Source organism: Syzygium oleosum, unplaced genomic scaffold, assembly GCF_021117445.2.
Source record: "Syzygium oleosum isolate NSW1041296 unplaced genomic scaffold, Sole_v2.1 Sole_v2.12, whole genome shotgun sequence".
Lineage (NCBI taxonomy): Eukaryota > Viridiplantae > Streptophyta > Magnoliopsida > Myrtales > Myrtaceae > Syzygium > Syzygium oleosum.
Genome location: NW_026607496.1, coordinates 3,389,444 through 3,405,607, shown reverse-complemented (window position 1 = coordinate 3,405,607; position 16,164 = coordinate 3,389,444). Strand labels below are relative to the sequence as shown.

At 37.1% G+C, this 16,164-nt stretch overlaps 1 protein-coding gene across 1 annotated transcript; it reads right to left on the bottom strand.

Moving 5' to 3' along the window:
• Positions 1-3,966: 3,966 nt before the first annotated feature.
• LOC115685090 (UPF0481 protein At3g47200-like) lies at positions 3,967-5,462 on the bottom strand. Its single transcript, XM_030610097.2, has one exon. It carries the CDS (start codon positions 5,426-5,428, stop codon positions 4,148-4,150), a length of 1,281 nt encoding a protein of 426 aa, XP_030465957.1. The 5' UTR covers positions 5,429-5,462; the 3' UTR covers positions 3,967-4,147.
• Positions 5,463-16,164: the final 10,702 nt, after the last annotated feature.

The following is a 16,164-nucleotide window of genomic DNA, read 5'->3' as shown; positions in this document are numbered from 1 at the left end:
TAACTTAAACAAGTAGCAGATTTCTGGATTTTGTATAAGCGTGCATTTTTCTCTCTCCGTCTTACTTGTTGGCTTCAAAGACCTTCTAGAAAAGACATCTTCGATGTGACCGTTGAGGATGTCATGGAGAAGCAGAATAGCCGTTAGAGTTCGTTGGTGCTGCTATTCGAGGAACTAGCTGCCCATACAGTCTTTTCCCGAACATTTGCAGACTTCCTGAAAATAGCTTATGTTGCTGTTCTGTAGCTACGATTTTGACATATTGTCAGACGACCTATTCTCTTATTTTTCGAATCTTTTGCTGTGTATGTTCAGTCGCCAATGGTTATAATAGTGAGAGATCAGTCATACTCAATGATCCGTTATTCTAATATCACCAATGATTTGATCTTTTGCATCATTAATAAAACATCGTCATTAAACTGAATCTGTGTATGTCCAGTCACCAACAGCTATAGTAATGAGACAACGGTCATACTCAATGATCCGTTATCCTAACATCACCAATGACTTGATCTTTTACAGCATTAATAAAACATCGTCATTAATAAAACATCCTCATTGAATCTGCCTCTGGTGGGGTGCATGCATCCAACCAGTTCATAAATATTCTCTTTTTAGATCGATCAAAGAAATTTGAGGTGCAAAAATGAATTTACCGAATTGATCTATGAAGCAAGACAAGAAGTTTTAAGTGGATACTTGGGACAACAAAACTCTAATCAATGCTACCCATCTATTCCGTGCAGGAGAAGACCAAGCGACTGGGAATAAACGGTAGAGAGAAACATGGAATTAAAAAAACACACGCTTAATTCTTTAGCCTAAAATAAATAAATAAAACACAAACAAACAAGAATAAGTATTGTACAAAACCCATCATCTGATCAAATGCGGCAAGGATCCATCTGCGAAACAGCTGGTCGTTGACTATGAGTCAATAAGACCAGTATCGACTTCAATTTATCCGGGGTCGACGTGGAAGTTGCCTCGCGCGTGCTCTTTCTTAGTTGCCTTTTTCTTTTTCCTAACGTAGGGTGTCATTTTCCAAAGCGCTTTTTAGCCGCCCCGTGCTAGCCAGCTTAAGATAACATTATATAATGTAGTTTTGTCATTATCGAATGCCCCCGTCTTTATTCGACCAAATAAAAAAAATCCCATCGTAAGGGTCAAGCTTCCTTGGGCCCTTGCTTCTTTCACTTTGTCGGACTTCTTTAATCGATCTAAGGAGAGAGAATTTGTGAACTGGTTGGGCGCACACGCCCTACCAGAGGCAGATTCAATTTTAGGTAACGGAAGTGGCCGTTTTATGAATATTAAGATAATAAGGAAAATAAATCAAATGATGGTCCTGAATATTATCACGTCTTCCGTCGATAATGACAAAACTACATTATATAATGTTATCTTAAGCTGGCTAGCACGGGGCGGCTAAAAAGCGCTTTGGAAAATGACACCCTACGTTAGGAAAAAGAAAAAGGCAACTAAGAAAGAGCACGCGCGAGGCAACTTCCCCGTCGACCCCGGATAAATTGAAGTCGATACTGGTCTTATTGACTCATAGTCAACGACCAGCTGTTTCGCAGATGGATCCTTGCCGCATTTGATCAGATGATGGGTTTTGTACAATACTTATTCTTGTTTGTTTGTGTTTTATTTATTTATTTTAGGCTAAAGAATTAAGCGTGTGTTTTTTTAATTCCATGTTTCTCTCTACCGTTTATTCCCAGTCGCTTGGTCTTCTCCTGCACGGAATAGATGGGTAGCATTGATTAGAGTTTTGTTGTCCCAAGTATCCACTTAAAACTTCTTGTCTTGCTTCATAGATCAATTCGGTAAATTCATTTTTGCACCTCAAATTTCTTTGATCGATCTAAAAAGAGAATATTTATGAACTGGTTGGATGCATGCACCCCACCAGAGGCAGATTCAATGAGGATGTTTTATTAATGACGATGTTTTATTAATGCTGTAAAAGATCAAGTCATTGGTGATGTTAGGATAACGGATCATTGAGTATGACCGTTGTCTCATTACTATAGCTGTTGGTGACTGGACATACACAGATTCAGTTTAATGACGATGTTTTATTAATGATGCAAAAGATCAAATCATTGGTGATATTAGGATAATGGATCATTGAGTATGACCGATCTCTCACTATTATAACCATTGGCGACTGAACATACACAGCAAAAGATTCGAAAAATAAGAGAATAGGTCGTCTGACAATATGTCAAAATCGTAGCTACAGAACAGCAACATAAGCTATTTTCAGGAAGTCTGCAAATGTTCGGGAAAAGACTGTATGGGCAGCTAGTTCCTCGGATAGCAGCACCAACGAACTCTAACGGCTATTCTGCTTCTCCATGACATCCTCAATGGTCACATCAAAGATGTCTTTTCTAGAAGGTCTTTGAAGCCAACAAGTAAGACGGAGAGAGAAAAATGCACGCTTACACAAAATCCAGAAATTTGCTACTTGCTGTACTCTTAGCAAAAAGATGTTATTTGTCTATAACACTTGTTGCATTGTTGTTGTTATGAAAGATCAAGTGTACCAAGTGATAGCAACACCCAATTCCAGATAGTGCGATCTATCATCTGATAGGATTGGTGTTTGCTGAGTGTAACTTGTTCAGCCGATTTATAGTGTATTCCAGCCCGACTTGTGGCTGTTAGTGGTGAGAGTAGAAGTAGGCTTGGGGATAAAGCCGAACCACTATATATCTTTGTGTTATGATATTTATCTTCCTGTTTATCTTCTTTAGCACACGATCAGGTCACCGTTTCACACACATCTAGTTGAACTTAATATTTTCTTAGCACTTGCTGTTTTCCGCAAATTTTTGAAAAACCTATAAAACAACCTATTGACTTCCCTCTAGGATGTATAAATTGGGGTGTCAGCCATATGTTCACTAGAAGTCTTAAAACTCTTTACGAATGTGCAATTGAGTCCTAAAACTTATAAAAAGTGCAATCAAGTCCTAAAACTCGTCAAATTGATTCAATCGAGTCCTAAAGTTAACACCGTCCAATTTCACTAACGAAAAATGCTGATGTGGCTTTTTTATTATTTTTTTATCCTACGTGGCAATGACGTGACTTATTATTATTATTTTAATATTAAATTTTTCTAATTTTATTTAAAAAACAAGCTAAATTAAAAAAAAAATTTGAGGATTAGGAGGACAAGCGGGGAGGAAGGGCTTGCCCTCCCCACCACCGCCGCCGCCTCACCATGGCCTGGAGGGGCCGCCGACCCTCGCCCGATCGGGGGGAGGGCCGGCGACCCCTCGCCCAGATCTGGGGGAGGGTCGCGACCCCTCGCCTAGATGGCCATGGCCCGGCAATGGCGGGATGGCAGTGGGGAGGGCAAGCCCTCCCTCCCCGCCTATCCTCCTCCCTAATTTTTAAATTTTAAATTTTGCTTATTTTTGTATTTAGTTTAAATAAAATTAGTATTAAAAATCAAATTTGAGCCAAAACGACGTCGTTTTGGCCACGTAGGAGAGAGAAAATATTAAAATAAGTCACGTCAGCACCACGTCAGCATTTTTCGTTAGTAAATTTGATGGTATTAACTTTAGGATTCATTTGAACCACTTTAACAAATTTTAGGATTTGATTGCACTTTTTACAAGTTTTAGGACTAATTTGCATCTTTGTGACAAGTTTTAGGACTTCTAGTGAAAATATATATATTTTTTTTATTCCTGTCGAGTAGGTCGATCCCTATCACCTCGTTTGAGTCCATTTTCCCAATTCGATCCCTAACACCTCGCTGTTTCAATGGTCCATTAGCGATTATTTCTGGCTTTTGAGCCGACAATGATCCTGCGTCCAAGAAATCTTTGTCTTTCGACTTTGATCAGCTGCACTAACCTTAGATTCTCTTGTTAATACAGTGCTCTTCGTCAAATCGTTACTTTTAGGTCGTGCGGTATGGACTAGTTCCATTTGCTAATCTAACTGCGGTGATGAAGATGTAATTAAGTTTAAGCAATCTAAAACGAATTAAGAATACAGTAGCCAAAGCAAAACCCAGAAATGAAGCACAAATTTCACTGGTCTGATTTCTCCAAATTACATTGATGGTACATCAACCTCATGTCTCTCTCTGAAGCTGTGTCGCAGAGCTTGGTCACTTCTTGGGATGATAATGAGCGTAAACGGCGAAGGCGGCCTGGAAAATAGTAAGAACTAGGAGAGTGAAAGCAGCGGCAGCCGAAATGAAGGACCAGGGGCTGCCGAAGTACTTGCGCTTGATTCCCGGCCACCACACGCGCCACTTGTTCGGACGGTACTGGGTGACTTGCCCGAATAACTCGGCCAAGTAGCTTGACTTGATATCGAATAGGACATCCTTAACGAGATCATTAAAGAACCTCGCGACCTCCTCGTCGGTCCCTAGAAAGTTCGTGATTATGCCGCACTGAGACAGGACCGCTGCATCCGCCGCCGTGCTCATGAGACATCTCATGAGGACCGCGTAACTGGAGATGTGCTTGGAGCAGTAATGGTAGGACTGCTCATAGGCCACGCAGTTGAGGAAGAAGGAGCTGGTGAAACGGTCGAGAGTCAAAGGAGGGATCTGGAGCACTCCGTGATCGAACTCGACGCTTATTAGGTTCTTGCTCTTCCTCCGTTTAAACTTTATTCCCACTTGAAGCAGCTGATTTGCGGAGGGCATCAGTTGCAGCAACTCTTTATCGACCATTGGGGGATTTTCGGGCGCCAATTCGCCGACTAAGCACAGTCGGAACAAGTCGAGTAAGTGCGTGATATTGCAGACTCCGGAGTACCTCTGGAGATCTTCCTTCGGCCATTGGAGTACGCTGTTGAAGAACCCTAAGGCGATGACATCAAGGGAGCGGTCGGCATCAGAAGGAGACTTGGATAATTCGTAGATCTCACGAAGAACGAAAATTGGGATCTGGTTTTCAATCATGAGGACGTCGAGCATGAGGAACGATACAATCCATGGCATGGAGAACAAGGGGTCGTCATCTAATGGAATTACCCCGGCACTGACGCAGAAGAACTCGACGACGAAACAAGCATCGAGAATCATCATCTTGATCAAATCCGAGGTATTACAATCGAGGGCCTCTGAGTAGCTATCCCGTATGTGGGTCTCCCGCGAGGCGACAGCATTGAAGTAATTGTCCATGCAGCCTCCGGTCCGAATGAGCAGTGTGTCGAACACTCGAGGTTTGTGCTGCTCGATCAGCTTCAACTGCTCTTGCCCATGGTGGTACGGGCCAACGGACACAACCCGGGGCTTGTAAGCATTGGCGTTGCTCTCCGACAGGCTCTTGGGAACTCTGAAGATGTAGCAAGAACAGGTGCCGGCCGAGGACTTCAGAAGAGCCGGCGGCTCCGCAGCCACCGTGATTGCGCAGTGGTTGTTGTCTCCGTTCATTCTGGTTTTGGTGGTTGATTCCGCCGAGTCAAGCTTTCATTTCGCGTCCCTGAATCATTTTGCTGAGTGGAATGTTATGCTGATGCAAGGCATTGAGATGTGACTTGCGTCAATATACATTACTCTATTGGAAGGTCGGAACATCGTGCCAGGCCCCGGTGGGCACATAAGTTCCTTTATCTAATGAAAAACCCTTTCACATCATAAACATTTTGCGTCAACGAAAAAAGAGTACTGTTCGGCTGCTCGAGGAAAGCTCCAAAATATAAGATATAAATACATTGAAAGTTCTAAAATTTATCACGAAAGTACAATTGAATCATAATAATATTGGTTATTTGTTTGTAAAATAAACAAAATAGTACTTTTCCTTATCCCACATAAGAAAGTTAGGATTGTGTGGGTCACTGTATATGTGTGGATGTATTATAACCTGTTCAAATGAAGACGATGGGCTAAGTGAGCTTGATCCTACAATACTTGCGTGCGGGTGCGCTCGCGGATTATAATTGGCACTAATCCTCATTTATTAATTTATTTATTAAATTTCGAATTTATTCCTATAAAATAACCGTTTTATCCTTTTGTAGCAGTGTGACTTTGGTATGTCTTTTGAGAAGGCATCTTTTCATAATGCAACTTTTCCTGAAAGGTTGCATTCGGTTCAAAAGACTGAAATATATATATATATATATATATATATATATATTGAGAAGATCCAGTTTCTTCAATTTGCGAAAGGGCTTGTTTTAGCATTCCTGCTAGCTGTTGATGGGATTTAGCAGATGCTAATTTAGAAAGTACAAACCCTTTATCATGTAGAAAGGGGGTGGTATCCTCAGATCTGATGGGGATGGAGCCCCTAGAAACTAGCCAATTTGAAATGGCTTGTTTGGTGACCCTATCAAAGAATTTGAAACCATTCCACCATTTGACTTTGAATCGCTTTATGAGGATGGTAATGCCAGTTTCAATGGCTTTTCTGTAATCAAAATACCATCCCAAAACCCAAGACACTCCAAAATAATAAAAGAAGAGCATTAGTTTGGGAAAGTTTTTCTCATATGGAAGTGGAGTAAATTTTTCAAGGAAAAGTTCATAAGCAGGTTGAATCTTCGGGTGGATAATTTCATCAGTTGGTCCCAAATGTTCCCACCATCTAATGAACCAGTATAAAACGAGCTTGATATCAAAGTTTTCAAAAAAGAATAGCCAAGTATGAGAATTATTGGCATTCTTTCTCCAAAAAGTGTTCCATCAGGCTTGTTGATAGTCAAAATATGAGAAGGATGATATGTATGGAAGGGCATCGGTCGTATTGAATTTTTTCAAGGCCAATGGATCAAGTTTCCATTGAGAAGGGTGGATGACCCTGTGAATTTTGGCCGTGGAGTAATTCACATGACCTTTATCAGAAAAATGTCTGAAGGTAACAGACTTTGTTTCTTCTAAAATTTTCTCATAAAATTCGGTTGTTTTGTAAATATCATGAGGGGTATAAAAGAATTTTTCAGAAAACATATTTTTGGCAAAAAGATATCGATCCTCATTATAAAAGCCATTTTCAACATTACAAATGTTTTGAAATATTGTCTTATGAAAAAATTTTGATTTTGGTGGGGTTGCCTAGGTAGACTGTATGACCACCTCACTAGAAATTGTTTTTCCCTTTGCCTTCTGAGTGGCTATGGGAGATGGGTCTGGACTGACCATTGCCATGGAAGGTTGGGGCTGTGTATTGAAAGCTTGTTGGAGAAGCTGTAAAGCCTCTTCTTGTGACAATTGGGTTATGTCATATTGAGAAAGTTTATTGAAGTCAGAAGGATTTCCTGTAAGAGGAATGGGTTCCTTTTTGACCTAGTTGGAAATGGTAGTAATATTCACTGGCTGGTGAGCAGCCTGAAGCCAGGTCCTGATATTGGTTAAGCCGGGGGGTTTCTTTTCAGAAGATGGTTATGCAATCTGTTTTCCTTTGTCTCTCTTTGTGGGCTTGTTGGGTGGTTTGGGAGGCATTTTCCCTGTAAAAATTCTCTTGTGAGAAAATCTGGGAGAGAATTTGAAGAACCGTTTATAAATTCTATATCAAAATCAAAAACCGATAAAATTGCTTGCCATCTAGCAAAAATTTGTTTAGAAGCAATATTTTGAACATCTTTCTGCAAAACATCTTTTGCAGATTTGCAATCAATCCTTAGCAAAAATTTTTGATTCAAAAGGTCTCCTTGAAACTTAGAAATAGAAAGTACAATAGCAAGAATCTCCTTTTTAATGGTGGAGTAATTCTTCTGACAATCATTCCAATGCTTGGAGACAAATTGAACAATTTGTTCCTTATTGTCTTTGGATTATTTAAGAATTCCTCCGTAACCAATATCAGAAGCATCAGTTTCAACAATTTTGAAGGCAAAAGGATCAGCAAGATGTAAACAAGGAATTTTCTTGACAGTTCGCTTGATCTGTTTTACAATATCAGTGTGAGTCTGAGTCCATGGTGGAGGGTCTTTTTTTGAGCCTCTGATGGAGTGGTTTGCAAATTATGTTGATACGAGGAAAGAATTCAATAATATAATTCAAACTTCCAAGAAATCTTTGCAATTGGTTTTTGTCTCTGATTTCATCGGGAAATTTTTCAGAAAATATTATTGATCTTTCAATAGGTATGATGGTTCCTTGATGGATGTAATGTCCTAGAAAACGAATTTTTGTTTTGAAAAGAGATATTTTAGTAGGTGAAACTACTAAACCATTTTTCTTCACAACATTGATAAAATGATTGATGTGTTTAAAATGTTTTTCTATGGATGTAGAGAATATTAAAACATCATCTATGTAAACTATAATGTAATCAGAACAATGATTAAAAATATCATTCATAATCCTTTGGAATTCAGAAGGGGCGTTTTTTAATCCAAAAGGCATGACATTCCATTCATATTGGCCAAAAGGAACAGTAAAAGCCGTTTTATACTTATCCTTTTCGCTAATCTGGATTTGCCAGAAATCTGATTTCATGTCAAATTTTGAAAAGATTTTTGCATTACAAAGTCTATTCAATAAATCCTTTTTATTAGGAATTGGATATCTTATCCATTTTAAAGCTGTATTCAAAGGTTTATAATTAATTACCAGTCTTAGAACTCCTCTTTCTAGTTCAGCATTTTTGTTGACTAGAAAGCAGAGCAACTCCAAGGTGATTGGTTTTTCTTAATAAGCTTCTTCTCAAGAAGTTCCTGTATTTCTTTTTGACAGAAATTTAGAACTTCGTGATTCATTTGAGAAGGTATGGCTTTAGTAGGAATGTCTTTTTCTGAAAATTCTGGTTCATAAGGTAGATCAACTATGTGACGCTTACGAGACCAGAAAGCATTGGGAATATTGGAACATATGGAATCTTTGATTTGATTTTCAAGATTGGAAATCTTCTTTTGAAGACTTATTTCAAAAAGATTTTTGTCAATCTTTTTGTATTCAAGGTCTTCTTTAAGAAACTGAAGATGAGACTCTTTGTCTCGGATTATACAATTAATTTCAGAAATGGAATGTTCTTGAAGAGTATTCAAATTTCTGGTTTGGGGTTTTGAAATGAAATTAAAACATATTCTTTTGCCTAAGGTTTCTGTTTCGATTCCTTTTTCAGAAACTTTAAAAGGTTGGAGTAAATTGATAAAAGGTGATCCCAAAATAACATTTTGCTTGATATTTTTAACAAGAAGAAAAGGAGTTTTAAAAGAGATTTGGTCTTTCACAATTTCAACTTCAGGAATTTTGTAATTTATAATCAGCTTATCTCCAGATGCTGATTTGAGAGACTAGGAAGTTTTCTCAAAATATTTGGTTAGTATAAGACCTTCTTTTATACAATTAAGGTCTGCACCAGTATCAAAAAGGGCTGTTGTTTCTAAAACAATTTCATTTTGGATTTTTATAGAAATATTGATAATCCATTTTCTGGTGGTAATTTCAGAAAGCATCAAAAGGAAGTTGGTATCAGAAGAAGAAGGGAGTTGAGGAACATTATTTTCTTCAAAATCTTCTTCTTTTTGTTTTTCTTTTAAATTTTTCATTTTTATATCTAAAATGTCTTTTTGCATAATTATCTGGGCAGCTTTGAGATTTTGTATCTCTTCCTTTTGTTTATTAATTTCGTGAGTAAGATCACTTATAGAAATGGGTTTGAAATTAGTATTCTTAGCCTTGCCAAGAATAGTAGAATATTATAAGGATTGTCATTCTGGAGAGTAGATTTGGAAATTGGCTTGGGGTTTTGGAAACTATTCAAATATTTATTTTTGTTTCTGGATCAGTGATCTGATCGATCGTTTGCAAAAGAATTTCTTCTTCTTTTGTCAAAACATTTATTTCAAAACTGGTAATGTCTTCATCTTCACTATCTGAAGTTGATGATGAAGAGGTTTCTAAATCACAAATCTGCAATCCTTTTTCAAAGCTAGACTCATCAGAAGAACTACTGTCAGCTTTGGCCATTAATTGGTTGAGCTGGTTGATAGTTTCTTCATCTAGATCTAACTCATTAACCTTTTTACTAATTTTACAAAACCGAGAAGTGTGGCCTTTCTTACCACAATTATAGCAAGTGATGTTTTTAAAATTTCTTTTAGGTTTTTTGGTTTTATCAAAACTATCATCTTCTTTCTTTTTAGAAAACTTTTTATCAAATTTCTTTTTATAAGGTTTCTTATGAAATTTCTTTTGCTCTTTCTTTTTAGAGGAGCATTTTCCTGAACATTTGGTTTTATCCAAGGACTCAAAAGACGGATCATATTGGGCACAAAAATCTCGTAAACCTTTGTTAGAAAGTTTCTGTCCTTTCTTAATTTGTTTTTGGAGACGAATATTGATGCACAATTGTGTTCCTATTTTATAAACATAGGAGGTTAATTCACCGTAAGAAAGATGGTCATATGGAATTTGATTTCCATATTCTTCTCTTATCTTACCACGAACTTGTTCTCCTATGAGTTTTGGTAAACCAGCAAGAAATTTTTCTTTCCAAAAAAACTGGTTGCAGTCTGTTCTTTGGAAAACTCTTTGCAAAAATATTTCTTTATATTCTCGGAATTCTCCTAAAGACCTACATTTCATGTTGGATAAAAGATCTTGGTTTTTATCAAGGATATGAGAAGAATCTCCTAGAAAATGTTGGGATATAGAAAATATTAAAGTATTAACAACATCTTGGATGGGCTGGTCATCTTCGTTAAGAATACTTTGACCAAAAGGGTCGAGTTTATAGGCATTTAAAATTTGAGACCTTTGTTCTTTATTCAGGTAGTTATCCCACCATCCTTTGAGCTGGCCTGTAAATCCAGCTATTAAAAGATATGCAACAGAGTGATCAGAAGTATCGGGAATGGTCTTATAGGTGTTAGCAAGCATAACCATCTGGGTTTATAAGATTTTGCTCAGAAACACCATCTATATTCCACTCATAGATAGCATCAGAAAAATATTTGTTTTGTATTTTTTAAAAGGTTTCTTCTGTAAGGATATCAGGGGGAGTAGCACGGGAATAATATAACTTCTGAGGATCTTTCCATGTGATGCGATTTATTTCTGGAATGGAATCAATATCAGATTTGTCCAAAAGGTTGATCTGATTGGAAGGCTCAATGTGATCTGGAGTGTCTTTGACACTCAGATTTTGTATTAAAGGAGTATCTAAAATTATAGGATTCTTAGGAATCAAAACTGTTTTTCCTTTGAGGAGTTTTCTCCTACCCTCTAAGGCTTTAGCAAATTCAAGACTAGAATTTTTTGGAATTTCAAAATTCGTAAAGAGCGGTGGTTTTAAATCCTTTTTTGGAATTGTTATAGAAGAGGATGAAAAACTATTCCGAGTAAGATTTTCAATTCGATCAAGTTGTTTGCCTATGGTGTGAAGATGTTGATTTGAAAAGTTATTTTGTTCAACAATTTTCTTGATTCCTATGCCATCTATTTCGGAGGCTGTTTTGAAAGGAGAAGCTATAATTTCAGTTTCCCTATGTTCAATTTTGATTTTTCTAAGAGGAGGATGATTAGACTCGATGACATGGCCATCGTCTAATTTCCACTTATAAAATTGATCTAGAACAAAAATCTGTTTTTCTTGTAAAAATTCATTTTCAAACCAATCAAAGAAGAATACTTGGATTTCATGTTGATACATGTAATCATAATATTCTTTCTTGATTTTGGGTGCTTGTTTTTGAAATTTAGCAAAGAACCATTCTCTGATTTGTTTGTTTTTAGAAGAATTGAATTCTTGATTTAAAAATACTTTATTAGGTTCAAAAACTGATTCCAAAATATTGATTTCGGGGTCTTCCATTTCGGAAGGAGTAGGATCAGGGAAATCAGGGGTATGTTGATATACTGGCCTGGAAATTCCTAACCGACTATCAATACCGCTGATGTTTGGAAGAGGAGGAGCACTTGCAGATGCTTCCTCGGGATTATTCAAAGGGATATTAGGAATAATATCTACTGACCTTCGAGAAGAAGTAGAATGCTAAGAAGGAATTAATCTAATGTCACAAGACCTCCTAGGAATATCAACAGATCTTCTGGAAAATTGGATAGTTACTCTTCCTTCAGGGTGTTGAATAATGTTGGTAGGATCAGAATTTTGAACGATTTGTTGGGGAATTCGGTTTTCTAATTCCCATTGATCAGGAAGGGTTATTTGATTCCAAGGAATGATCCTAGGAATGGTAACATTTGCTTTAGAAATGTCTGTTTGTAGAAGAAGGGTTTCCCTATTGGAATTCAATTTAAAAGCTTTGCTACCGAAAGCAGAATTCATTACTTTGTAATAAACTCTGTAGATGAGGGCTATGGGAATAGAACCTTCAGCTATAGAATAATTATGGGTTTTTATTTGAAGAGTGAGAGATTTTAAAATATTTTTGTATTTGAGAGAAACGGTAAGACCAGGATGACTATCAAAATGAACTGGTCCACTACAAAGACTTGTTTCTACGGCTCCAAGAATGGATTCATCATATTTTAAAAGTCTCGCATCTCTCAAAACAAGAAGTAAGGAAGTATCTAATCCTTCTTTGGTAAGGGGTTTTGCACCAACCTGTACTAAACCTATATGCATGTAATTCCATTTCTGGGAATGTTTCTTTATAGAATCTTTATTCAAAAGTTTTATTGAAGCAAAAAAATTAGAAAGTGGTACATCTCTTTCTTCGGTAACAATGACATAGTCATTATTCCCAAAGAGTTTAAACTTTGAATACTCATAAATTTTATCAAGTTTAACTTTTGGAATGAACCAATTTTCAATTGATTTATTGAAATCTTCTATATTAATTTCTTCTCTATTTATTGGTCCTTGATCTGAGGACATTTGTGATAAAGAACTAGAAGAAAACTCAGATCTTCTTAATAAGTTCATTGCAAAAGACTACTTCTTCTTTTCAATAGATTTCGACGATGCTTACCAACAGACTTACTACCCCACTAGGCTTTACTGCTTGGAACACATCCAGAAATCACACGAAAAGACTTCCACGAAAGAAATCATCTTTACTGCGAATGAAATTATAAAGAATATCTTTATCTACCCCCTAGCTCTAATATCATAATATCCGAGGATCTGGGGAATTATAAATGGAGAATATCTTTATATATTCATATTTTTCAGTCTCTTTTCACTTTACTTTTGATCCTTTTTTCTTAAAAAATCATACAATCATCTTTTCCAATGGTTTCCCTCAAGAGATCTTGGAGAAGTAACAAAATTGCCATCTGGTATTCTCATTCGAGACTTTGTTGTATCCTAGAGGATTTTTGCCAATAGCCATTAATAACGTTGCGGGGCAATCCTTAAAGAGAGAGTTATTAAGCCTCAAAGTCTGATTCCATTTTCTTCCCATTCTAATTCACGTGGACTTGTTCCCAATAAATACTTTCAAAAAGTACAATAAAGCTCTGAAACTTATTACGAAAGTACAATTGATCTATTCTATTGTGCACGTATTGTGGTACTTGTAGCTTCATAAAGTCTATGATTTGATCTTTACGATGGAAGTGATTGATCGAGTTAATCTAAATTTACCAATACCTCCGGATTGGATGACCTTAGTTAAGACTTGCGATATATGTAGAACCGACGGTCCTATTTGGGTAAGGGTATTAACGGAAAGCTCTTGAATATTACGACACAATTATATCATTGAACCGTATTTTTAATAAAGTTTTGTTTTCGGTCAAAGTTGCTCAAATTTTTCAACAATCATAGGCAAAAAACCTTAACTGTTTACTGACATGTTTTCCTCTATTTTTGATTCGAAGAATTCCTGATTGACTAGTTTTTTAGAAATTGACACACCTAGATAAAATACACCACTACAAAAAAAACATAGATTTTGCCACGGAAATTTGCGACGGGGAATTTTTCATCGCTAATTTGCGACAAAATTTGCGACGGAATTTTTTTTCCATCGCAAATTAGCGACGAAAATTATTTGTCGCTAATTTGCGACGGAATTTGCCACGAAATAAAAATTCGTCGCAAATTTGCGACGGAAAATAAATCCGTCGCAATTCCAAAAATTGTATTGCATTTTCCAATCTGTCGCAAAATCCGTCGCAAATTTGTGACGGATTTATTTTCCGTCGCAAATTTGCGACGGATTCCAAAAATTGTATTGCATTTTCCAATCCGTCGCAAATTTGCGACGGATTGATTTTCCGTCGCAAATTTGCGACGGATTCCAAAAATTGTATTGCATTTTCCAATCCGTCGCAAATTCGTTTAGCGACGAATTTTGCCAAATCTTTCGTCACAAAATTTGTCGCTAAAACCTTGTTTTTTTGTAGTGTTCTAAAACTAAACCTAAGTTCTTCTAAGTCTAATCACGATGATTACCATGTCTCAATCTCTCGTGATAAGGATGAGGACTACATAAGGAATATACTCCATCACAAGACAAGCTAAATATTGCCTAATGAAATCAATCTAATGCAAACTAACAATTATTAATTGAAATTCAAACTAAATTGGATGATTGTCACAAGTTCAAATTCAAAAGAGATTGGACAATTTGCTACACGTCCAATTCTAAGAGAGATTAGATATTACAAATTCAAATTAGATAAGAAGATCTATTATAAACTCAAGATATTAGATAATCTCTTAAAATGTTCTCGTCCCAAATAAGCTTTTTTAGATTCGATAGGTGCAAATCTTATCTTATTTTTTTTCAAGACTTAGATATAGATAACACAGATATCTATTTAGTTGAATATGTCGGTTTCCTCCGCACGTAGCTCTTATGTATGCGTAAATATATGGGTAAATAAATTATAGTAATTTTCAAATAGATCGAAATCGGGTGGATGTATGAAATGTAAAGTCAATGTATCTATATGGGGATATCTATAGGAGATCATATAAAAGAAATATTCTTATTTAGACCTAACCAATTTGATCTAATCAATTAGATGAATTACTCCTAAAGGGTTACATCCGAATGATGAGTGAATAGAGGGCATGCATTCTATTAGAGAAATATTTAGAAGATTCCCTATATTTCCTTTAATTGATTGTAATTGATATTTTCCCTTTTAGATAGTCATCCTATAAAACCGATAAATAGGTTCGTGTACTCTTCATTTGACAATGATATATATTGCTCTTAATTTTTTTTATCACATTCTTGACTTGGTATCAGAGCCCTATTCTTATTTGAGAAAGCGTCAATCGAATCTGTTTGTAACAACGACATCCACATTAGTCATGTTTCTCCACAGTATTCGTAATGCTAGTCACATCGGCTCATTTTGCAACAACCTCTCGTAGTTGTTTGACATTCCTCTGCTGCTCTAATGAAAAAAAAAAAACATCACCAGACTTGCCGCCCTTAGACGAATTAGATCATGGCATTTACTAATTCGTCAAATATGAGTAATGTGTTATTATATGTAAAAGTGTAGAAGCATATCTACTCAAGGTTTCGACAGAATTAGCGACGGATTTGAAAAATTGGTCGGTATAAATATTTCCGTCGCTAATTCCATTGCAAATTAGCAACGAATTTGAAAAAATGGGCATAATGTGCCGCGAAGATCACTTCCGTCGCAAATTTAATTAAAAAAAGAGCGCCCCAAAGCGCCGCCCTCACCCCCAATTTCTCTCTCTCTCTCTCTCTCGCTCACTGTTCTCCCTCTCTCTCGCCCCAAAATCTGCTTCCGCTTCTCGCTTCTCCTTCTTCCCGCTCCCCCACACCCCCAAACATCTCACGCTCGCTAAGGGTTTTCGGTACCCCCTTCCCCCCACCCGCGCTTCCTCCCGCGACTCCTCCTCGCCCATGGCCTCCGGAGCCCTAGAGGCCGCGGAGCCCGAAGGGAACGGCAAGAACGTCTCCAACTTCTTCCCCCAGGTCGTCAAGAACGTCGCGTCCCAGTCGCTCGAAGTGAAGACGCTCGTCTACTTGTACTTGCTGCATTACGCTGAAAAGTATGTGAATCGGATCGACTGATGTGCTCGAATTGAAAATGATCCTCGATTCCGATTGTTTTCGAGGTTTGAAGGGGCGTGCGTGATTGCTTTTGGGTAGAATTCTGTAAGGCATTGCTCGTTTCTCGCTATGTTTGTGCTAATCGTGTTAAAGAAGTGGGATAATGTCACCCGTACTTGAAATTTTAATCACCTTGATGTGGATGATTGGATTTAGATGTTGGTGCTCAGCTGATCGTTCGCGTTTACTCTTTCTTTGATGCTT

What these genes read in the sequence shown, in the direction of transcription:
- LOC115685090 (XM_030610097.2), bottom strand. Translation starts at nt 5,428, where the DNA reads ATGAACGGAGACAACAACCACTGCGCAATCACGGTGGCTGCGGAGCCG.